Raw genomic sequence first — 25586 nt, 5'->3', positions numbered from 1 at the left:
CAAATGTAAATACAGAAATTCTGAAGGATGAGAAAACAGTTACCTGTGCCGTCTCTTGTAAATACACACTCCAGCAAGTACACAAATGAGGAGGAACACCAGTGATGGAGCAATGACATAAAGCCCGAAAGTCTCCAATTTATTCTCTTTAACTTCAATTTCTAAAAGGAAAGTCACATCTCTCACACATCATGAAGTAGTTTCTTTTTGAAAAGTCATATTCAAATATTGACCAATGCATAAGCCGATCTCATTAACATGAATACAGTCAGAGATCCTCCAAAATATCTTGGATGTACCTGTATCAGTCGATACTCACTCTTAACACTCAGGATGGCAGTATGACTCTGTGTTTTACCACCCCAAAAGTTGGCACTACAGACAATTTCATCTTTCTCTTCATATCCAGTTGGAATGAAGGTCACATCGGACACTGTTTCCCAGACGCCTCCACCCATGTGATTGTGGCTGATAGTTTCTCGGGCTGTTGGGACGCTCCAGCTGATTTTGGGAGGGTGAGAGGAGCATGTGTGGTTGACTGAGCATTTGACGGTGACGCGTGTACCGGGATCGATGTCTTCAGGGAGGGATGACATCACAGGTTTGTCAGGAGAAGCTTTTTAACAAGAAACACAAAGATGTTATATTATGAGATGTGATGCATCTTTAAAAGCATTTTTATAACCAATAAATGAGTAGTTATATTTCCTCACCCCGCATTATAATGAACACACAGCTGTTGTTGAAACTGTATTTCTCGTTTTCTTTTTCTGCTCTGAAGCAGAATGGGCCGTTGTCATGAGTTTGCACTTTATCCATCTCCACAGTGCAGTTCTGTTCATCCGGGTTTCCCAGGAGCCTTGTGCGGCCTTTGAAGTTGTCTAAGACGTCATATGAGTCAGTGTGGAACATATAGCCCCCTTTTTTGGTGACCCAAAGAACGCGAAGTCGAGTGACATATTCTTCTTCCATCTTGAAACTGCACGGTATTACCACACAGGAGCGAGTCAACGCTGTGATTTTGGGCATCACATCTGCCTCATATTGGAAATAAGCTAAAATGACATATGATACCATATAATAGATTAATCAGTATTATTAGAAAAACAAAATATGATGCAGTGCAATACTATAAATATGAGAGTAGCTACAGAAGGGGAAAAACACATACTTTCATTCAGGATTGGATCCACTGGTTTCTGATACTCTGTAAGGGAATCAAGGGTAATCAATTATGTTCGGTTTTAGCGTGTGAAGTTTCACATTTGAGCCTTAGGATTGAAATCTAATTTACGCAATTATGTGAATTGCAGGAACAAGACTCAATATTAATGTTGTTGGGTAATTTAAATAGTTTGACGAGTGTCTTTAAGAGAAGACCATTTACACTTCATTTACACAACCGAGGAGAAGTTTATGTGGGAGGAGGAGTTTCAGGTGCGGGTGGCTAGCCATATGACCAAGAAAGCATAGATAGTTGTTGCAGCAACAGATAGTGAGATTGGCATGTTTCTGAAGTTGTGCTTGACGCTCAGCCTCTTTACCCTTGTCCTTTCATACAGGTATGTGGAGTTATTAGCTGTGTGGTTTGTTTTAGAAGGTTGGCACTGTAATGGTGATTAAAGGTTACTTCTTGTTTGCAGTGTATGCTGTTTTTTTTTTTTTTTTGCTTTCTTCTTCTGTCTCTTACAGAAGGCGGTGCATAAGCTCAGGCCCGACCCTTCTTTCAGTCTTGAGGAGAGCTATTACCTACTTCTGTGGATTTTATTACTGACACATGTTTTAATGAGTGTTTTAATCTTTGATGTATGTGAACAATAAAATTGTGATATTTGACAAACTACGTTTACTGCTTAGAATCAAGTATTGTGATTTGTAGAGGGCTCCTCCTGCCTGAAATAAGGAGGTGGTGTTGTCAGCATATATTTCCTAACACTACATTTTCAAACAAAAATAGAAATGTATCAAAAATTCTAACCAAAATAGATGGGATTCCACTAAAATAAGGAGACACATAGAGAAGACTAACATATTACTCACGTTGTACATGTAAAACAACAGCGGTTTCAGTGTTTCCTCCAGAAAATTCTGCAGTGCAAATCAATTTCTTCCCATGATCGTCTTTTGAACCCAGAAAGGTTATGGTGGAATAGGTGACCCGATCTAAACCAGAGAGTCTTTTGCTGTCCGTTAAAACCTGCATGTTCTCATAGTTCCATGTGATGGTTGGAGTCTCTCTCTGGCAGGAGTGATAGACGGAACAATTGAAGTTCTTTGCGACGCCCTCTGTGACATCTGCCAGTTCAGGCTCAATCATTATTCTATCATGAACACCTGGAATTTGAGTAAAATCTTGAAATGGGTCCAAATGTGAAATTTAAAATGAAATTATTGCTAATAGCACAAAATATATTTATATTTTTTTCGCTTACATTGTGCACTTTTGACCTCTGTAGCTGTCACTGTTTTGCCACCATGATGTGTTACAGAACATTTAATAGTCAAGCGTTCTGCTTTTACGACACCTGTGCGTGTCAGAGTGATTTTCCACAGGCCGTCTTTAATCTCCTCCTCCTTTATTTGGTCAGTTCCTTCAGTACCGCTCAGAATGATGTCTGGTTTGCTGTATGGACACGTGTGGAAAGTCGAACATATTACTGTGATGGTGCCACCCGTCCTTTCACCTCCATAAATACTGATGCTGGGCTGTGGTGGACTTGCTATAATTGACAGAAACATTATAAATAATACACTTGAAAATGTCTGAATTTCTTTGCATTAGAAACAACAACAACAAAAAAATTGCAAATGATGCTAGAACTTTTCTCAAAAATAACTATTTTCTGAATCACATTTTAAACTATTTTATGCCACTTGTTTTAGTATTTGAAATATAATGCAAAGAAAAAAAAAAGAAAAAAAAGAAGAAGCTTTGGTGGCTAACTGTCTTGCCTTTAGTTTGAAATGTTAAATAAATAAATGGGTTAGAATAAAGTCATTTTGGGTAAGGAATTGTATTGTGTCTATAGTTATTGACCACACACTATTTCACTACAGTTGGACAATCACAGATATTACAGTGAAATAATAATAATATTATTCCCAAAATATTTACATACCATCAACAAGGATTGTGGAGGTGACATCATAAAATTTATAGTTGTCCCATACAACATTTTCAGGGTCAATCCTTGTGTATAGTGTATCTCCATGGTGGGTCGGTTCCAGGTTTTTGATCAGTAGACTGCAATCCCCACTTGTGTTTCCATATAAATCAGTTTTTCCTCTAAACTTCCCAATGACATCATCTGCATGCAAAGGATCATAAACTAAAGGATAACCTTTAGAGACCCACTGATACCACACAACTCTACGTGGGTCTTTGGGTGGGTTTGATGTGTAAGAGAAAGAACATGGTATAACCAGACAGGAACCCTGGAGGCCATGAATGTCTTTCGGCATTGTCACTTTCCATCCGAAATCTTTATACTCTATAATACCTGTGGGACAAAATTTGAAATATTAATGGCTGAGTATTAGATAAAGCAACTTTTCAAACTTTTTCAAAAGAGTTCTCTTTACGGTTTCCCATCAATATTTTTTCTTTCAACCTTATTTTGCAATTCAGAGGTAAGCTATTTTCTTTGAATGTGTGAGACTTCAAATTGATTAGCCGCTACATGCTAACCGACTGCCTTAAAAAAAAAATCAAGTAAATTGAAATAGGAATAGTATGTTGTACTGACAAATGCTTAGTTCACTTACACAAGTGAGTTTGAATAACTAAAAAAGAACTATAGAGAGTACCTGATCATTTATTTTAGATTTACTCTTGATTTAGTATAGCTACACAGAATTACTGACTCCCAGAGTGCATTGCGGCATGAATAAATTAAGAAATTGTTTTGTTTGACTATTTTTTGGCTTTATTTGCCTTTTTTGGTTGTTGTCTTGTGTCAGTAGTAGCACAACAAAGACAGCAAATACAATTGTTATTGTTACAATTAATAAATAATAAAATGTAATTGTTTCCATTGTTCTGTTTTGCATGCTGAATGTTGATGTCTGCATGTGATTCAAGCCACATTAATTGCAAGATATTATTATAACTACAGAGTGGATTATATTAACCCAAAGTTTGAGGTTTCAAAAGGTGTTTATGACATAAGAGATGGGTCATCTTTTAAAAGCAATGTATTACTTATTTTTCTTTGAAGCCACAAATAACTGTGATTTCTAGTAATATTACTGCGTCAATTGAAAGGGAATTATAGTAATATAAATTAATTTCCAAGGGCCCAACCAAAAGGATCACTAACCACCATTTTTTATCAATTTATGAAGTCAACTAATGTGATGTTCCCTTTTCAGTTGTATTGACAATTCAACATTCAAGATGACTTTGGAAAATGAGAGAATGCAATTAAGAAGAAAGATAACTATACAGAAGTGGATGAAATTACGGCAAACTATTAAGAATTGCCCCGCCTCAAAAACTATTTTTTGCTTGGCAAAATGGTACTGAAACCAAATTAATTAATCTCAACTTGGGGTTTCTGAGTAACAAAGGTATAGTATGTGAATAGTACACATTACTTTAATTTTACAATTAAGTTAACCAAATTTGTTTTTGATTTTAGGTAAATAACTAGAATAATAACAAATGGCAGTAAACTGCTGTTTGTGCTTTAACCATTGTTTTTATTATAATATATACTGTATGTTTTAAATGATATAACAGTTTTTATAATAAAATAATGTGTTCTGATTAACCACAATTTAGTATGCACACATTATAACAAGGCAGATTTCGAATGCTAAATATTCTATGGAAGTCATAAACAATGCTAACAAATTACTTACGCTGTACACGTAAAACAACAGAGGTTTCAGTGTTTCCTCCAGAAAATTTTGCAGTGCATATCAGTTTCTTCCCGTGATCATCTCTTGAACCCAGAAAGGTTATGTTGGAATAGGTGACGCGATTTAAACCAGAGAGTGTTTTGCTCTTTGTTGAGACCTGCATGTTCTTATAGTTCCATGTGATGGTTGGAGTCTCTTCCTGGCAGGAGTGATAGACGGAACAAATGAAGTTCTTTGCGACGCCCTCTGTGACATCTGCCAGTTCAGGCTCAATCTTTATTTTATCATGAACACCTGGAATTGAAGTAAAACCTTTTAATAGCCCCAACTGTGGCATTTCAAATACACAGTTCATATTTGTGTTCACTCACATTTAGCACTTTTGTCTTTTGTAGCTGTCACTGTTTTGCCACCATAATATGTTACAGAACACTTGATAGTCAAGCGTTCTGCTTTTATGATGCCTTTGCGAGTCAAAGTGATTTTCCACAGGCCGTCGTCAAAGTCCAGATGGTTTATTTGGTCAGTTCCTTCTATACCGTTCAGAATGATGTTTGGTTTGCTGTATGGACACGTGTGGAAGGTCGAACATAATACTGTAATGGTGTCACCCGTCCTTTCACCTCCATAAATACTGATGCTCGGCAGCTGTGGACTTGCTATAATTCACAGACACATTAGAATTAGTACTGTCCTGACATTTCATCCTACCCGTCAGATTGTCCAGGGCTTACTGCACATGTGCACATCAATATTTAATATTTATTTAAAAAATATCTGCATTGTTTAAGTGTAGGTTTAGGGAAGGAATAGATATGGATGTTAATAAAGCCTCAAACCACATGAATATATGATGCTGGTAGCACAATCTGATAGATAGCATTTTTCACTGTCAAATTGCGCTACATTTTGTTTTAATGGGAGGTAGCAAAATCTGACAAGATAGGACAAATCAACAGAACAAGTACTTCACATCACTTTCTTAACCACAAAGTGGCTCCGTAGTATTTGGACACTTAAAAATATCTAAATTTAATTGCATTAAATCTGCAATCTGTAAAGGAATGATTCCAGGGCTTAGTGAACTACCTTCACTTTTCACTCTTTAAATTATTTTTAACCAACTGATCTCAAGTCAGTTTCTCTCTGGTCGTATCAGCAGAATAAACACAGTGTGTGTGGTTCATCATATCAGCATATAAACATATTTCACAATGCTTGACAATATTTGACAATGTTTTGACAATATTTTTAAAATGACAATACTATTTGAAGCATTTTGTTGTGTCTATTGTTATTGACCACACAATATTTAACTTTTATAGACAATCACAGATATAACAGTGTATGCTGATGCTTATGTCTAGCTGTGTTTCTTTTCTGCCTCCCACTGGACATTCGATTCCCACTGGACATACACTTGATTTGCGTTATTGGTAACATGCCATGTTTTAGCGTACTAACATGTTAATTTCTCTTTTGTTTGAACATAATCTCATTTGAATATAATTTCTTGATATGTATTATTACTTAAAATAATATTAAAAAGGAACTATGTACAAAATCAAACTGTAATATTAAACTGGAAATTTGTATGTAATTGAGAACATAACATTCATACATCTTTTTTCTTCTTGTTTGTAGATTTACAAAAAAAAAGAATTGAGAAGAAAATCACCAGTAAAGTCACTAAAGTTATGAAGACTGCTTTCTGGAGTTCTTTTCTGAAAGTGTGTGCAATCTGTTAAGCCTTTGTTCAAGCTATGAAATTGGTAAGAACAGAATACAGTAAAATTATATTATTCCAAGAATATTTACATACCGTCGACAAGGATAGTAGAGGTGACATCATAAAATGCATAGGTGCGCCATCCAACATTTTCAGGGTCAATCCATGCATATATTTTTTCTCCATGGTGGGACTGTTTCAGGTTTTTGATCAGCAGACTGCAATCCCAACTTGATGTTCTATATAAATCCGTTTTCCATCTGAACTTCTCAATGACATCATTTGGATTCCATGGATCATAAACTAAAGGATAACCACTAGAGACCCACTGATACCACACAACTCTACGTGGGTCTTTGGGTGGATACGATGTGTAAGAGAAAGAACATGGTATAACCAGACAGGAACCTTGGAGGCCATGAATGTCTTTCGGCATTTTCACTTCCCATGCCAAAGTATCAAACAGCAGAACACCTGTGGGACAAAAAGTGAAATTTGGCGAAAATTAATGGCTGAAACTTTTTAAAAATATATATCTTTTTGTTTTTATATACAGTGTTTATGGCTTTCAATCACATAAGTAATAGAAAAAATATATTCAATGTCAAAATGTCATTGTATATCATTTTAAATTTAAATTAAGTAATAGAAAATATATATTGAATGTCAAAAAGTCATTGTAGTTCTATAATCATTTTAATTTAGGCTAAATTAAGTTAAGAATGGTTGAGAATTCTAAAGCTCTACAAATGTATGACATGAAATATAGCAACAGAGTTAATGATGTGCAACCTTTAGATCCAGTGAAATGACCAAGAAGCAGCATTAGAAATGGCTACAGACATCTTCAGAAATTAATACATAGAAGTCAGATAATTAAAAATTATTTATACGGTGACAGATTTTTATGATGTATATCAGTTGCACCTACTTCAGGAAGAAGAGAAACAAAACAATATATTCTATACCTTGTAAAAGCAAATGAACGAGCAGAGGTTTCATCATGGTCCAGGGTTTGCCTCTAAAATCAAAAACAGTTGTTGTGTGGGTTAAGTTGTGATTCAGGGAGAAATAGTTTATTTGCCTTATGTTGATGTGATACTTTGGTATAAGTCATGCTGAAAACGGTCAGACTGTAGATCATTGTCTGTTGCTGTGAGATCTGGATGTTTAATTTGAAAATGAACCGAGGACTCGAATAGAGTAGCAATATTGCGCTGGTGTAGTGAAGAGATGAGTCCCACCTTAGGACCCCAGTAGTATGCCTGATCTAAAGCTGTTTTTGCGATAACTTGTTTTAGCTAATGTGAGCCGTTTTAGCTTTATGTGTATGCTTTAGCTATGTAGGCCTTCAGATAAATCAGCTGTTATTTACAAGATAAGATAAAAGCAGTTTCTAAAACATTTTCATAATGGGAGTCAATGTGTATATTTTTTTGGAAGTCCATCAAAGCACATCCATCCATGATAAAAGTGCTCAAAACAGCTCTGGGGGGTTAATAAGGGGCTTCTGCAGTGAAGCGATGCGTTCGTGTAAGAAAAATATCCATATTTAAAACTTTATTGACTAAAATAACTAGCTTCCAGCAGACGGCCGTACGCAAGTAAACAATATACAATTTGTGAAGATGTAGAAAAGAGGAGGTGATGTTTACTAGATTACAATATGGACACACAGGACTAAATGGATCACTATACAAAATAGGTAAACATAGTACAGGCAAGTGTGCCTTTTGTGGGGTAATAGAAACCGTTGAACATGTCATATTAAAATGTAGGAAATGCAATATAGAGAGAATTAAAATGATAAAGAACTTAAAAGGTAATACTAGGAAAAAAAGAAGATAAAATGGATATTAGGGAGAGGATTAAAAAAGGATATTAATCAAATAATAGTAATGCAATATATAATAGAAACAGGGTTAAACAAACTAATTTGACAGGAATTTAAATATATATATATATATATATATATATATATATATATATATATATATATATATATATATAAGTGAACACACAATTTGTTTTCTTTGGCATGGGAGCTGAACACGCAGCAGCCAGAAATTCAGCTTAGGTGAACCCGAAATAAAACAAAATAAAAATAAAATAAAATATGAATAGAGACGTGACTATCATCCATGTACAAATAAAAACAGTAGATTGCGATTTGTGCCTAAGGTGCGGAATATAGCTCATTTTTAGTTTACTTTTATTAAATTTGTATTTGGTTCATTAGGGTTCATTAATGTATAAAAATCATTTCTCCAGCCAAATGTTTCAAACAGGCATTCTAGTGCAAACAAATGTAATGCTGTCCCCAAGTCGTCATATACTGACGCTTTCAACCATGCTTCAATATCTGACGCTCAAAGCACCCTTTAGCGTCCATATGAGACGCATAACCCTACCACATACCTAAACCTACCCATAACCGAAGCATCTCATATTGACGCTAAGGGTGCTTTGTGCGTCGGATATTGACGAACTTACCGAAAGCGTCAGTTACATGACGCCTAAACCTACCCATAACCGAACCGAAGCGTCACATATGGATGCTAAAGGGTGCTTTGTGCGTCGGATATTGAAGCATGGTTGAAAGTGACGAAAAAGTGACGTCTTGGGGTGAGAATGTGTTGTGTTCCAGGCCTAACTATTTCCTGCCAATGCAGAGGGAAAAATTAAAGTTACAGTAATGATTATAAAAGCAGTAACTAGAATGTTAAAAATGTATGGTTCACATACATTTCTCAGCTTCATAGGCCTTACATGTGCAGTCATTTGTGAGGATTTTATTTGCATAACATACCTTTTGACTCGTCTGAGAAGATTTAAAGGAGCGTTGTGAAAAGCTTAAATGTATAAGTTTCTGTGAAAAAAAAGGAAAAATGTTGTTTTGATAGAGAAAATGTGTGCAATAATCTGAAAACAATGTGAAAAAAAACTTGAATAAACAGTTGCTGGGGATTATGTGCAACACTGACACATTTGCTCCTGTCTCCTCAATTTTTCCTGTTTTTAAAGAGACTTTTTAATTTGTCAACAATGGCCTTCTGTACTGGGCCTGCAACATTTTACATGTAAAAAAAAAACAAAAAAAAAAACATTTCAATATAAAAGTGAAGACAATTTTCAATAATGGAAATGTCACAAGGCACTAACATCCTAAATAGTTTTTTTTATTATTTTTTTTATCCTATATCAATGTAGTTTTGACAATGAAATCAAGAAAAGAGCGGACAAAAATGTATGGAAACTGAAACCTAAAGTCTTCTGTTAAATAGAATGCATACTAAAATCACATTGTAATGTTAAATCAGATGTAATAGGCTATAACCTTTTCTTTTTTTTTTCATTCTTACCTTCTTAATGCAGTCTTATTTGCAAATAAGTCGATTGGATAAAAAAAAAATGCCTACTCCAAAATGTGAAAAACGAATGAGCAAAAGACAAAACTGTTTGGTTATGCGAGAAAGATTCTATGAGAGGAAGTGTGAAACATACCCTCAACTCTTAAGCAAGTTTGTTTTGAGGAGTTTGCAGCATCTTGTCTTGAAATAATTTGATTATGCGCTCGATAAGCATGACGAACCCTACACTGAAAAAAAAAATGTCAAATTTACTTAATTTTTCTTTGGCAAGTTTTTGCACGAATATTTTTTTAAGTAAATTTAACACTCATATTTTTTAAGTAAATTTCAGATATGGAATTAAGTAAACTCTACTTAACTAAGTTAAGTGAAAGTAACAAAGAAAATAAGTAATATTAACTTAGCTAAAAGGTTGAGTAATATCTATTTAGTTGAAGTTTCCTTTGCAATATATTTCACTCAAACAATATAATATTGAATAAAACCACACTGTTAAAGTATATGCTTTACTTAGAAATATCTAAGTCATACAATAGATATTGTGTGAGACACCATATCTCATGTGAACGCAGAGACCTCAATACTTGGTAGACAATAAACAGTGACGGTAATATTTGATGGATTGTTTTTGTGTTTGAATGTGTCATTTTGAGTAGAAAATGAACTCCAAATGTCACAAAATGGCAAGTTACTAATCCTAACAACAAAAGCAATGATAAAACAGTGTAAATTGTGATGGACTTTTTAATTAATCAACTAACATTTGTTTTTCTTGCATTCATATGCTTTTAAATGTTCCGAACTCTTTGGGGGGGAAACTTATGACTTTGGGTGTGTGTGTGTGTGTGTGTGTACATAAAAAATAGGGGAAATGAAACTAGACAGATGACTAGTTCTCAAACCTTGTGATAAGTAATCACAAAAACAGAGTTTGCTTGTGCCAGTGACAGAGGGAAAAGGTTGGGACTTTTGAACCAATTGAACCAATCATATTGAAGGTGACATGTCAGTCACAATAATCTTATTTGTTGTCTCGATTCTATAAAAACTGTTGTATCGTTGTTTTCTGGTGGGATTCTCAATGGAATTTGTCTGAGATCCTCTGGCCTTGCTTCTTCTTGGGAGAGATTCCCTGAGACTGCTCAGGAACTTTTCCGGCCGTGATTAAAGCATTTAAAGGACATTTGATAAAGTCTGTTTGTCGATCATAGCTGCGCAGCAAGAAAACTAGTAAGGGAAACGAGTTAGTTAGGTGACTATTGAACGGGGACGTCGATTTGTAGACGAGACCAGATAGTTCCCTTTCAGTCGCTCACGTTCGACGTAACGTCGACGTGACGACGTAATTGGGATCACTTCAGGGAGCCCTATCAACTTCGAGTGTCTACAGAACGAGCCAATGAACGTTGGCGTGCGTGAATCGCGTCACGCGCCCCGCCCCGCCGCGCGGGTATAAACAGGAAGCGGGCGCACGCACACATTGTCTTTCACTTCGGAGCCGAGCTTTCGTGAGACTTCTGTCTACAAAGAGATTCAGCCCTTGAAGACTTCAAAGAGATCTACTCTCTGCCTACAGTGTTGGTGTGACGGCGCGATCAGCGGTGGCCGCGAGCATTGCAGCTCACAAACTGCTGTTTTCACAGCACTATTGTTCTGTGTTTGTGTGTGTGTGTGTCGGTTCGGTGGGCGTTTCCTTGTGTGTTTATTCACACCGCGGCTACCCCTGGGTGCCTCAGCACTGAGAGAGTATTTTTTCAACCTTTTTTATTTTTACTAAAAGAGCAACACAAGCGTGACCCTGCGTCTTTTTCAAGATGTCATTCCGCTTGTGCGTTTCTGGATGCCGTCGTTCCCTGGCGCCAGCAGATGGCCACAGCAGTTGCCTCTCGTGTTTGGGCATTCAACACGCTGAGGCAGCTTTTGTGGATAGTTCATGTTCCCATTGCGGGAATATGACTATCGCAGCGCTTAGATCGAGACTCGCTTACCTCAAGGGAGGTGCAGTCCCCTCGCCTATGCCCCGATCTAGTGTCTATTCTGCCCCGCAGAATAGACCTACTTCGGTGCATGACCAGGGTGATCTGAGGATTACCGTGAGGGCTTCCCCGTCGAGTCATCCTCCGCGGGCCCCTCACGCCTCACAAGCGCTGTCGCCATTGGGGCTCCTTAGTGAACGTCTTGGTCCTTCTCCGGAACGGCCAACCGTTTCCTTTGGGGCTCCGGCTGATGACCAGATGTCGATCGCAGCATCGGAGGGGGAGCTGTCCTCTGGAAATGACGACTCGGCTGCGTTGCCCCCCTCGGGGTGTGTAGCGTTGTCCGAGCCGGATCCAGAATGGACTGCTATGCTTTCCCGGGCCGCCGAGAAGGTCGGGCTTGCGTGGAATCCTCCACCACGTCCCGAACCTTCTCGGTTGGACGATTGGTTTCTCGGGGCGGGCCGTGCTGGTTCTCAGTGCGCCGCCCCGGTACCTTTCTTTCCGGAAGTGCATGAGGAGCTTTCTAGGACGTGGAAGGCACCGTATAGTGCCCGAAGCCGTTCTAGTGGCTCCTCACCCCTCGCCACCCTCGACAGCGGGGCAGCTAAGGGGTATGTGGATATCCCCCCGGTGGAGTGGGCCGTCGCGATGCAGCTGTGTCCGGCGTCCGCTTCCTCTTGGCGGGGTAATCCACGCCTCCCGTCCAAGGCCTGTAAGTTTTCGTCCGGTCTAACGGCGAAGGCTTACAAGGCCTGTGGACAGGCTGCTTCCGCCCTCCATGCCATGGCGCTCTTGCAGGTCCACCAGGCCCAGGCGCTCATGGACATGAACGAGGGTGGTTCTGACCCAGAGCTGCTCCGGGAGCTCCGTGTGGCAACCGACCTCGCCCTCCGGGCGACGAAGGAAACCGCACGTTCTGTCGGTCAGGCGATGTCCACCTTGGTGGTCCAGGAGCGCCACCTTTGGCTCAACCTGGCGGATATGAGGGACACCGATAAATATCGGTTCCTGGATGCCCCTCTTTCCCAGGTTGGGTTGTTCGGCGACGCGGTCGAGAGCTTTGCCCAACAGTTCTCGGCCGCACAGAAGCAAACGGAGGCCATCCGGCACATCCTGCCCCGGCGGACCGCTGCTGCTCCCACCCGTCCGCCGGCCGCAGACCCTCCGTCTACTCGTCGCCGAGGTCGGCCTTCTGCGGCGTCCTCCGCTCCCGCTAAGCCCCAGCAGCAGCAGCAACCATCCAGGCCTCAGCGCGGAGCAAGCCGTAGGAAGCCGACCCCGCCCGTCCAGGCCGCTGCCAAACCAGGAGGCAAGCGACGGTGCAAACGACCCTGAGACGGGCGGCCCGGAGGTGGATCAAGTTGCTCTTCAGGAGATGGCGAAGGCGCCACTCCTTCCCCCGGTGGAGGGCCGGGCGGAGAATCTTTTGTTTCCTTTTCTTTTTGTTCCGCCACAGACCCACGGGTCAGTGGTACCCACATTTTCAAAAAAAGAGCAATTTCTGAAACCTCTGGGCCCCAAGAGGGCGCGCTTGGCAGTCGACGACGCCGCCATGCCTTGTCACTCCCGAGCCCCTCTTTCATCGCCAGTGAGCAGCAGTGGCTGTGTTCCGGACGTGCTCTCGCCTCCTCACACTCACTCTGCCCTTCGACGGAAGCAGGTATGTGCTGCACCACACACTCGGACCCCACTTCGGGCCGCTGTGCCGTCCGAGTCGGGTCCCTGCATTCCGCCGCGCTGCCCCACCCCGGGTACGTCTGTGGTGCCGTTAGTCCCGCTTGCTCGGTCTCTGGGAGCCTGGTTAACACTTCCCAGCCCGTCTCGCTGGCTCATCCGTACCATCAGACTCGGCTATGCGATTCAGTTCGCCCGGCGCCCCCCTGCTTTCAAGGGCATCCTGTTCACCCGTGTTCTGGCGGACAATGCCCCTGTGCTCAGGGCAGAGATCGCAGTCCTACTGGCGAAGGACGCGATCGAGCCGGTCCCTCCAGCCGATATGAAGACCGGCTTCTACAGCCCGTACTTCATTGTACCCAAGAAAGGTGGTGGGTTACGACCAATCTTGGACCTGCGCGTCCTGAACCGGTCCCTTCACAGGCTACCGTTCAAGATGCTTACGCAGAAACGCATTTTCAAATGCATCCGTCCCCAAGATTGGTTTGCAGCGATCGACCTGAAGGACGCGTACTTTCATGTCTCGATTCTCCCTCGACACAGACCGTTTCTCCGCTTTGCGTTCGAGGGACGGGCATATCAGTACAAGGTCTTACCCTTCGGGCTGGCCCTGTCGCCCCGCGTCTTCACGAAAGTCGCGGAGGCGGCCATTGCTCCCATGTGCGAGCGTGGTGTTCGCATCCTCAACTACCTCGACGACTGGCTTATTCTGGCCCAGTCGAGAGAGCAGTTGTGCGAACACAGGGACATGGTGCTCAGTCACCTCAGCCACCTAGGGCTTCGGGTCAACTGGGAAAAGAGCAAACTCACCCCCGGGCAGAGGATCTCTTTTCTTGGTATGGAGTTGGACTCGATCAACATGACAGCGCGCCTCACCGAGGCCCGTGTCCAGTCAGTGTTGAACTGCGTGAGCACGCTCAGACGCAGAACAGCGGCACCACTGAAACTGTTTCAGAGGCTCCTGGGGCATATGGCATCTGCAGCCGCGGTTACGCCGCTCGGATTGCTTCATATGAGGCCGCTCCAACACTGGCTCCACGATCGAGTCCCGAGATGGGCGTGGCAGAGCGGCTCGTGCCGGGTCCAAGTGACTCCGCACTGTCGCCAAACTCTCAGCTTGTGGTCGGACCCTTCCTTCCTGCGGGCAGGTGTTCCCCTGGAACAAGTGTCCAGGCACTCTGTGGTCTCCACGGATGCCTCTACCACCGGCTGGGGGGCCACGTACAACGGGCATGCAGCTTCAGGTCTGTGGACGGGGCCTCAACTGCATTGGCACATCAACTGCCTCGAGTTGTTAGCAGTACGTCTTGCACTGAGCCGTTTCAAAACGCTGCTACTAGGCAAGCACGTACTGGTCCGTACGGACAGCACTGCGACCGTTGCGTACATCAACCGCCAAGGTGGTCTACGTTCCCGCCGCATGTCACATCTCGCCCGCCATCTCCTCCTCTGGAGTCAGAAGCATCTGAGGTCGCTTCGTGCCATTTACATTCCGGGCCTGCTCAACCGTGCAGCCGACGAGCTCTCACGGCAGCAGGTGCTACCGGGAGAATGGCGACTCCATCCCCAGGTGGTCCAGCTGATTTTCAGGCGCTTCGGGACCGCTCAGGTAGATCTGTTTGCCGCCCCGGACACGTCTCATTGCCAGTTGTTCTATTCTCTGACCGAGGGGACCCTCGGCACGGATGCTCTGGCACACAGCTGGCCCCGGGGCCTTCGCAAGTATGCGTTTCCCCCAGTGAGCCTTCTTGCACAGACCTTGTGCAAAGTCAGGGAGGACGAGGAGCAGGTCTTGTTAGTTGCGCCGTATTGGCCCAACCGGACCTGGTTCCCGGAACTAGTGCTCCTCGCGACAGCCCCTCCCTGGCCCATTCCTCTGAGAGAAGACCTGCTCTCTCAGAGACGGGGCACCTTATGGCACCCGCGTCCAGACCTCTGGAAACTCCATGTCTGGTCCCTGGACGGGACGCGGAGGTTCTAGGTGACCTACCCCCTGCGGTAGTTGACACCATCACTTCCACTAGAGCCCCCTCTACGAGGCGCCTCTATGCGTTGAAGTGGAACCTGTTCGTTGACTGGTGCTCCTCTCACGAGGAGAACCCCCGATCTTGCTCGATCAGAGCCGTGCTTTCCTTCCTGCAAGAAGGGCTGGAGCGAAGGCTGTCTCCCTCCACCCTTAAAGTGTATGTTGCTGCTATTGCCGCACATCACGATGCTGTTGATGGTAAGTCTTTGGGAAAGCATGACCTGATCGTCAGGTTCCTGAGGGGAGCGAGGAGACTGAATCCTCCTCGCCCACTCTCTATACCCTCTTGGGACTTGTCTCTGGTCCTTTCGGCACTTCAGAGACCACCCTTTGAGCCTCTGCAATCAGCTGAGTTAAAAATTCTGTCCTGTAAGACAGTACTCCTGGTTGCATTGGCCTCTATCAAGAGGGTAGGGGACCTGCATGCATTTTCGGTCGACGAATCGTGCCTAGTATTCGGCCCGGATAACTCTCACGTCATCCTGAGACCCCGGCCCGGATACGTGCCCAAGGTTCCTACCACTCCCTTCCGGGACCAGGTAGTGAACCTGCAAGCGCTGCCTTCGGAGGAGGCAAACCCAGCCCTGGCTTTTCTCTGTCCCGTTCGCGCTCTGCGTCTGTACGTGGACAGAACGCAAAGCCTCAGGACCTCAGATCAGCTCTTCGTCTGTTACGGAGGCCAGCAGAAAGGGAAGGCTGTCTCCAAGCAGAGGATGGCCAACTGGATAGTGGATGCCATCGCCTTGGCTTACGAAGCCCAAGGCGTGCCCTGCCCGCCTGGGTTGAAAGCCCACTCCACTAGGAGTGTCGCTTCTTCCTGGGCGCTGGCTCACGGCGCCTCGCTGACAGACAACTGTAGAGCTGCGGGCTGGGCGACACCTAACACGTTCGCTAGGTTTTATAGCTTACGTGTTGAGCCGGTTTCTTCCTGTGTGCTCGTTTCTACTAGCCGGTAACACCGAAGTTCCCGCTCTAGTGTCGGCTTGCTGCGCCACTCCCTTCCTAGGAACGGATACGTGCGCTTTTTACTCCAGTCGAGTACCCCATTGGCGAACCCTGTGAGTTCCTCCGCACCCCTTCGGCAGTCGGACGTTGCGGAGCGTCCGACGCCAGGCCTAGTGCTCGTATGCTTGTGTAACTTGTGCTAGGCTGGGTTCCATATGTGGTGATCCCTGCGGCGATCCCATATGTGTATTCTTCCACGACCAGTTCCCTGCGGTGAGCCCGTGTCTTCCCTTGGCAGAGTCTGCTCTGCCGTCACTGTCCGGTGTGTCTCCCCCTTCGGGTGGAGCCACCCCAGTGACATTCCATATGTCGCACTGCCCCTTCGGCCAGTCCATATGTGTATTCTCCACATGTTACCTCCCTTCGGGCAGGATGTGGCTCCGCAGCGTTCTTTCCCCTGGAGAGGTACGCTTTCCCAGTGTTATCCAAGAGTTCCGCTGTGTGGGGTATAATGGGACAGCAGTTGAACTCCCTCTACGCAGATCTTCCGCCCCAGCAGTTGGGGGTCTGAGAGTCTTGCGTAGGGCGCTGGATGTGGCAGCAACCGTGGCGTTTTCCATGGGATCCCAATTACGTCGTCACGTCGACGTTACGTCGAACGTGAGCGACTGAAAGGGAACGTCTCGGTGACTGATGTAACCCTCGTTCCCTGAAGGAGGGAACGGGAGACGTAACGTCCCGTCGCCACCGTTGCTGACCATCGCTGCATGGCCGTCACAAATCTCGGCTCCTCAGCGAAAAACAATGTGTGCGTGCGCCCGCTTCCTGTTTATACCCGCGCGGCGGGGCGGGGCGCGTGACGCGATTCACGCACGCCAACGTTCATTGGCTCGTTCTGTAGACACTCGAAGTTGATAGGGCTCCCTGAAGTGATCCCAATTACGTCGTCACGTCGACGTTACGTCTCCCGTTCCCTCCTTCAGGGAACGAGGGTTACATCAGTAACCGAGACGTTAGGTTTAGAGAAAAATCTACCACAAAATACAGCTGGAAAACTGTGAAAAATCAACCTCATTAATTATTCAAGGCTCAGTGAATGATGGGAACACCAGTATCAGAAAAGTTGAGTAATTTTACTTAATTTTATAATGTTGATATTTACGCTTTCTTTTCTACACGCTTGAATTGGGCACTAATATAGAATTTACTTAACTTTTCTTCATGTAAATTACATTGTTTTTTTTTCCTGTAGTATTTACTTGACCACAAAATCATTAGTGTAGAAGTAAGAAAATCAGCTGCCACTCTGTTAAATTAGGGAATGTACTTTAATATATAAACTGTGTTGTTTAATTGATTTGCAGAGGCATTACATTTATCTAAAAGCCTCTAGAATGTTAAAAGCCTCTAAAATGCATTCTGATACCTTTTAGTTGTGTTCAGAAAGTTTGAATACCTGCCAGTGACATGTTTCAGGGGTTTTAGATAAAAATGAACTTGTCGTGTCCCAAAAGCACTAGGCCTAAGTAGATCCTAGTAACAAAATATCATCTAAAGCCCAATTCAGAGGGGACATTTCTAAACAACATTTAAGTTACAGTTACAGGACTCGACAACTTAACCTGTTAACAGGTTAACTGCCCGATAGGGCCAGAAAGGCGGTCGGGACAATTGTCCATCCAGTGCTGCGTCATCATGAAAGTTGAGCTTTTTTACTTTTTTAATCGATTTTTAAACAATTCAGGCGTAAAAACACATGAAATTTGTTACTCGCGTGCTACCTAAAACAGTTTTCTGTAAGTGTGTGCACAAGGTGCTGCCTCTCAGTGCGTGAACTAAGGAAAGTAGCTAAAACCTGAAGTAGCTAAAACCTGCTCAAAAAGTCACTAAATGTCACTAGATGGCTGCATGGTCTAATCAGCAAATTCATTATGTCATTACATGGTATTTTCATTCTGCCTATTAGACCTTAACATTTGTTATAGGGTTAGGTTATGGTTATTTTTCTGTTTCTGTTGTCACATGAACATGTGAAATAGTGACTGAAATAATGACTTTGTTCTAGCGACTTCTTGGACAAACCTTATCTAGTTTCTGAGACTCAACAGTACTGCACAATGAGTGTCAGGTCTTGCATTCCTACCGCAGGCACACTTTCCTCTATGTCTGCTCTATAGACCAACGCTACTTTTGCTTCATCGAAGGGTAATGCCCCTTTTTGGGGGAAAGCAAACAGATTCCTCTGACAACAGAACTTGCTCGCTCTAGATCTGCAAAATTTCTTGATAGCAAAAATGGCACAAACATAACGTTACACACTCTCTTTGCCGGCCGAGGACCGTGAGCGGTATTTAAAGAAGCTACTGGATACTGGGTTACAGAGGTGTCCCTTTGAAATGGTCGAAAACTGGATTAATGACCCCACGCAGTGGCCAAATATGGACTATTCAGACAACTAGCCTACCACTATCTCGTGGAATCACCAAGTAAGTAGCCTATTTTTTTGTCATTAACACACTAACAGTATGACAAACTAGACGATGAGGCCATGTCAAGAGTCGTCGGTGGCTTACTTGGATCATATTTCACTTGATTTAAGCTATTGACATAGTTTTGTTGTTGACTAGCTATACTAGTTAAAAAGACGAAGCTGCTATCAGCTACGTGATTAACGTTAGCTCTCACTAGGCACGCTACCTTGGCTGTTAACTGATTTTACTGTTGAAATAGTGGCAGGCTAGTGACAGGCAGCAAAATATGGGACCTATGTATGTATGGGGCATGTTTTTCATTGTCTCTTCCCCACTTAAGTTAAGGACTATTTATGTTTTTAGCCTCTGGCATGATTGTTCTGATTACAGTGTTTGAGGGTTTCTAACTAGTATAGCTAACGTTAGTCGACAACAAAACTATGTCAATAGCTTAAATCAAGTGAAATATGATCCAAGTAAACCACCGACTCCTCTTGACATGGCCTCATCGTCTAGTTTGTCATACTGTTAGTGTGTTAATGACAAAAAATAGGCTACTTACTTGGTGATTCCACGAGATAGTGGTAGATGTCTGAATAGTCCATATTTGGCCACTGCGTGGGGTCATTGATACAGTTTTCGACCATTTAAAAGGGACACCTCTGTAACCCCGTATCCAGTAGCTTCTTTAAATACTGCTCACGGTCCTCGGCCGGCAAAGAGAGTGTGTATGTTTGTGCCATTTTTGCAATCAAGAAACTTTGTAGATCTAGAGCGAGCGAGTTCTGTTCTCAGGGGAATCTGTTTGTCTTCCCCCAAAAAGGGGCGTTACCCTTCGATGACGCAAAAGTAGCGTTGGTCTATAGGGATGTTCGATTCCAGGTTTGAGTTTTTTAGTTAATTTTTGGAAGGAAAAAATATGCTATTTTAGTGCATGTATCTATAAATGCAAATGAGCATCTGATCAACACCTTGCTTTCCAGTAGTATATATAGAGGGTGGAGCCTGCTAATGCCTCCAATACTCTGCCAAAGAAACTAAAACATCTGTTTGGTTTTGAAAATCATCTCTATCTCATTCACTCTCATGTGACATTGCAGTTCTTCATCATCATGAAAGTTTATTATCTGGTACGGGAACAGAGTTTCTTAGGTTTTTTTTTTTTTTCCTAACACAAAGTCTTGTCATTAAAGGATTAGTTCACCTCAAAATGAAAATTTCCTGACAATTTACTCACCCCAATGCCATCCAAGATGTTCATGTCTTTCTTTCTTCAGTGGAAAAAAAATTAAGTTTTTTGAGGAAAACATTTCAGGATTTTTCTCCACACAATGGACTTCAATGGCAAGGAAGGAATAGGAAGCTGAGGAACAGGGTCTTAACTAGCGAAACGATGTAGTCATTTTCTACAAAAAAAAAAAAAAAATGTATATACTTTTTAACCACAATTGTTGGTCTTGTGCTGGTCTGCGACGCTTGAAGCTGTGGTTGCTCGTGCTGCACCTGGATATCAACACACCCGAACATTCTCTGAAACATATTAGAGTGTGCAGTGCTAATTTTTTTGACGATGATTTCAATCACCAGCAAGTAAATCGTCGTTTCCTGAAATCGTCTGCATGTGCCCGTGACGTTTTTACAGCAAGCAGAGGTATGTAACGTTATGTTTTTTTTTAATATTATGAGATGCATTAATTGTATTTTTTTGTCACTGCGTTTCATAATGGGTGAATGTTTATTACTAATGTCTTCCTATTATTAAATATGTGTTAAACTGTAATGTTTTTTTTTAACTCCTAAAAGTATCCGTCTCCTGAAAATCAAGAGTTCCTGGCAACATACTACGACGCAGAGCTAGAGGTCCACGGAGCAGGAGTGTTTTTGCCTAATGTTCCACAGTCAACACCAGTAAAACAACACTCTGGTCCAGGAAATACCACTCAACAGGTTTAACCCTCTGGGGTCTGAGGGGTTTTTGGGGTCCTTGAGATGTTCTGACATGCCCTGACATTTGTGCTTTTTTCAGTTGCTTATAAACATATTAATGGCAAAGGTGTAAATTCACTCTATTTAGCACAAACAGGGCTACCATAATATGTGAACAACTTGCATGTACATGTTTGTATTTTTGATAGAATAATGTTTATGCATGGTTTTTTCAAAAACAAAAAACTAAAGTTTCTGAAATAAGGCCATAAAACACATTCTAAATATATGTAAATAAGACTTTTGACTAATGGATGACGTTGCCTAGAATTTTTTCTTCAAAATTATGTGAAAATCATCCTGCCTAATCATTCACATAACACAATACATTGATTTAAATCTTGTAAAACAATTTTTTTTTGGAAAGGCCATATGCGGGTGGGCGTGATTCACACCTGTGGAGTCAATGGGGCCCGCATAATGAGGCTGCATACGTAATGAGCCTTTCATTCAGGTGTGTGACTGAGCCACAAGAATGCAAGGACAATATATAACTGGTTTGTTGTTTTTTTCCACAAATTTTGCTTGCAAATTGTACAATATCCAAGGTAAACATTTCTAGTAATTGTGCAGTTAATTGTTCTCATACTGTATTTTCAGATTTGGAATATATTCTCTTCCCAAATGTGTCACTAATAAAGCATAATAAAATTATTTAAAGAGAAGGCTTATAATGACCTTTTAAGATTTTGTTTACATCTATCCTTATATATATATATATATATATATATATATATATATATATATATTTTTTTTTTTTAAGGTTATACAATTACAACAACATTTAAAATTGTAATAATATTTCCAGTGTAATCTTTCTTTGTATTCGCGATTCATATTAAAACAGTATTTTTGCCAGCTGTAGCCTAGTAGCTCCACAACAGCGCGCATCTGTGCGTTCATTCATTCATAGAAACGCGATTCATATTTAAACAGTCTTTTTTCCAGCTGTAGTAGCTCCACAACAGCGCGCATCTGTGCGTTCATTCATTCATAGAAACGCGATTCATATTTAAACAGTATTTTTGCCAGCTGTAGTAGCTCCACAACAGCGCGCATCTGTGCGTTCGTTCGTTCATTCATTCATACACAGAAACGCGATTCATATTTAAACAGTATTTTTGCCAGCTGTAGCCTAGTAGCTCCACAACAGCACGCATCTGTGCGTTCATTCATTCATAGAAACGCGATTCATATTTAAACAGTCTTTTTTCCAGCTGTAGTAGCTCCACAACAGCGCGCATCTGTGCGTTCATTCATTCATAGAAACGCGATTCATATTTAAACAGTATTTTTGCCAGCTGTAGTAGCTCCACAACAGCACGCATCTGTGCGTTCATTCGTTCATTCATTCATACACAGAAACGCGATTCATATTTAAACAGGATTTTTGCCAGCTGTAGTATCTCCACAACAGCACGCATCTGTGCGTTCATTCATTCCGATTTAACAAAGCAAACAGAACTGACCTAATTCCTCAGCGGGATCCGTTTGCTCCTCGAAATGATACTTCCAGAACTTCTGAGGTAAATTTTTGCAGGATTATTATCAAGATAGTATTATTCCTCACAGCATCGTAAAGTACATAAGTCTGAAAGTGAACTCGCGGTGTGTGTTATCCAGCTGATGTGGGCGTTTCACAGGTTTGTTTGGATCGCCTCACATTTGCGTTTGAATAGCGCGCGCTCTCCGTGGGCGGAGCACATTAAAACTTAATAGGCTTTATGCCCAGCTCCACTACTTCCTGAAATTCAGCCAGCTCCTTTGTTTCCTGTCTGCAATTATTGGACAAACTGATTAATCCAGGTGTGCCTGACCTCAGTAACAATAATCAGACACACCTGGATTAATCAGTTTGTCCAATAATGACAGACAGGAAACAAAGGAGCTGGCTGAATTTCAGGAAGTAGTGGAGCTGGGCATAAGGCCTATTAGCTGAGATGAGAACGACTGACATCTCTCTCTTTGCATACATATTACATAAACTGTGAATATTTGTTTTTTATAAAAATGACTTCATTTAAAAGAAGAGAATTCAATGGCTTCATGCCTGTGTGACTGTATGCCTGTTTGACTGAGTATTCGCTGAGTTACAGTTCATTTTCGGACGCGTTTCAGAATTGACTTCACTGACGGAGAGTAGGCAGAACTCACATCATGTTTATTTTTCTTTATTTGGCGAAAAGCACAACACTTTGTTTTTATTATGAGCATACACAAAAAAATACACACTAAACAGGATCGATTGATGTATAACACAAGCATATAAGATAAAAATTAATATTTTTTTATTATTTTTTTTTTGCACTCATGACCTCAGGGGGTTAAGATGCTCAGTCTAAACTTTGTTTAGTGCTCAAAAGTCCAGAAACTCAGATAAAGTGGAAAAATACCTCAACATCTGGGACATATTATGCCCTTCCTCCATTACGCTCCCACCAGTCTGTAAGTACGAATATTTGTGACCAGTTAAACCAATAGAATTATTGCAAGCTATGCTTTAAGCGCTCTGTGTTACATACTGTCTGTCTTATTTATTGTTATCTGTCACAAGCATAGATATTATGGCGAATAGAACAACCTTAGATCGTGTGTCCCTCCCTGCCCTCTTTCTTTATGGGTGGGGATACACACGATGTATGTGTTGTTTCTTTGGAACGGAGCATGTTATGTCAGCGCTCGAGGGTGCTGACTACGAGCATTGCGAGTTACTATCGCTTTACTCGCTCCATTCCCGCTTGTCACTCTTTGAGGAGGGTGTTCAGGCTTGCGTTCCTCACAGTATCGGCCCCCTGTTGCCGAGGCAGCATGGAAGCTGGTATTGTGGGGTTCGCAAATGGATCTCGCGGAGGGGTTAGAGACGGGCTCCGCCTTTTCTCTGCCTTTACCCGAGGGATCCAGTGCTCTCTTTCTGGGATCGGAAGCCCGCGCCGCGGCTTCTTCCGCCCTGGTTAGAGAGCCCGGTGTTTCAGCAGTCTATCTCTGAGGAGGTAGAGTTGCTGAGCATCGATGCATGTCCACAACCAAAAGCATAATATATCTAGACAGGAGTATGGGGAGCAAACAGCTTTGGATTGTGTGTTCCTCCCTGCCCTCGCTTCGTTACGAGTGGGGACACACGCGATTCATGTGTTGTTTGTTTGGGAGTGGAGCATGCACGGTCAGCTCTAGTAAAAGGGGGCTGTGACAGTGTTCATTCATAAATTCCGACGTGTAACATTTGCACTATCGAGAGTTTTAGCTCTGCTCCTGATGGCTTTCTTCTCGAGGGAAGAAGTCAATAACGATTCTTTGACTCGGATCTCGCGTTTGTTGAGGCAGCGCGTAGATTGCGGGTCTGCAATAAAGATTCTGTTACTCAATCTCGGATCTCGCGTGTGCTGAGGCAGCAAGGTCTGCAAGTTTCCTCGTGCTACTGTTTATTTAAAAAAAAAAAAAAAGACTGCAATAAGAATCCAGTGGTTATGCAAATGCAATGCATTGATTAAAGAGATACATAGTGTATTGCAAGCTATGAATTTATGATTCTTTAATTGTATGTTGAAACTATTTTTTATATATAAGTCTTATATATATATATATATATATATATATATATATATATATATATATATATATATATATATATATATATAGTCAGCCTTTTATCCAGGCTATATTAACTTGTCCGGTTGACTTTTTGATCTTTGATTCTGAGGAATTAAATAAGTGGGCTGCAATTAAATTTGCTTATCTGACTTTCATTAGTTAGATTCATGTATAAGTTCAGCATTTCATCCAGACCGTGTTAACTTGTCTGGTTGATCTTTTACTACATTTAATTTTGAGAAATTATATGGTATAATTTGGTGCTACAGCTGTCCACTTCCGAGGAGATGGATGTGCTGAGCATCGAGTTAAGGGAATTGAAGATTCTCCATCTCAATCTGCTGTGTATAATGAGTTTGGAGTTTATAACTTCGGAAATGGGGCTGCTGGGCGGAGCAGCCCTAACCATTAACAAACTCCTTGTACAGGCAGAGTGTCATTTCTTGTGCTCCCCCTCAGAAAGATTGGGGACCGGAATGGCATTCTCAACAGATGCCTTTAAAGCAGAAGATGGATCTGAGGACTGTTTTTTTCTGGGAAAAAGGCTTTGGCCAAGGTCCTGATGCCACTGGTGTCAGACCTCTGAGGGCAACCCCGACCGGGTGGAGCGGATGCTTCAGGTCACCGAAGTGGCTGTTACACTAACATCAGAGGCCAGTCTCAAGAGACTGGTACCCTTAGTAGATTTTCTGTTAGAGTGGAAGAATCTGCCGAATATATCTCCATGGGTCCTGCAGATAATAGAGAGAGGTTACAGAATCCAGTTTCGTTCTCCTCCACCTCGTTACAATGGGGTGCTACTCGCGTTAGTACATCCCGAGCAGGCTCTGGTGATGGAGCAAGAAGTAGAGTCTCTATTAGCGAAGGGAGCTATAGAGCAGGTGTACTCGCCTGACAGAGAATCAGGGTTTTACAGCTGCTACTTTGTTCCGAAAATGGGGGGGTTGCGTCCCA

The 25586-nt window shown here is 42.3% G+C and overlaps 1 protein-coding gene across 5 annotated transcripts in view; it reads right to left on the bottom strand.

The window, feature by feature from the left end:
- The window catches only part of LOC308694138 (uncharacterized protein), a 44221-nt gene that overhangs the window by 2397 nt on the left and 16238 nt on the right, over positions 1-25586 (bottom strand). For 2 of the 5 annotated variants that reach the window (XR_014030561.1, XM_081371475.1), the window contains exons 1-13: positions 9955-10111; positions 9402-9461; positions 7561-7613; positions 6686-7066; positions 5235-5522; positions 4864-5157; positions 3120-3500; positions 2433-2720; positions 2041-2334; positions 1172-1207; positions 714-1055; positions 320-616; positions 44-161 (exon numbers count right to left, since the gene is read on the bottom strand). Coding sequence is in view for 4 of the 5 variants with exons in the window: in XM_081371475.1 (XP_081227601.1) it covers positions 44-161; positions 320-616; positions 714-1055; positions 1172-1207; positions 2041-2334; positions 2433-2720; positions 3120-3500; positions 4864-5157; positions 5235-5522; positions 6686-7066; positions 7561-7597 (2756 nt within the window). In the remaining variant the exon portion in view is untranslated. Of the gene's footprint in view, positions 1-43; positions 162-319; positions 617-713; positions 1056-1171; positions 1208-2040; positions 2335-2432; positions 2721-3119; positions 3501-4863; positions 5158-5234; positions 5523-6685; positions 7067-7560; positions 7614-9118; positions 9253-9401; positions 9462-9954; positions 10125-25586 lie in introns of those variants that run through there. The other 3 variants (XM_081371477.1, XM_081371476.1, XM_081371478.1) reach the window with 3 other exon arrangements.

Source organism: Scardinius erythrophthalmus, assembly GCF_964197995.2.
Source record: "Scardinius erythrophthalmus genome assembly, chromosome: 7".
Lineage (NCBI taxonomy): Eukaryota > Metazoa > Chordata > Actinopteri > Cypriniformes > Leuciscidae > Scardinius > Scardinius erythrophthalmus.
This window is presented reverse-complemented; position numbering and strand designations above follow the sequence as displayed.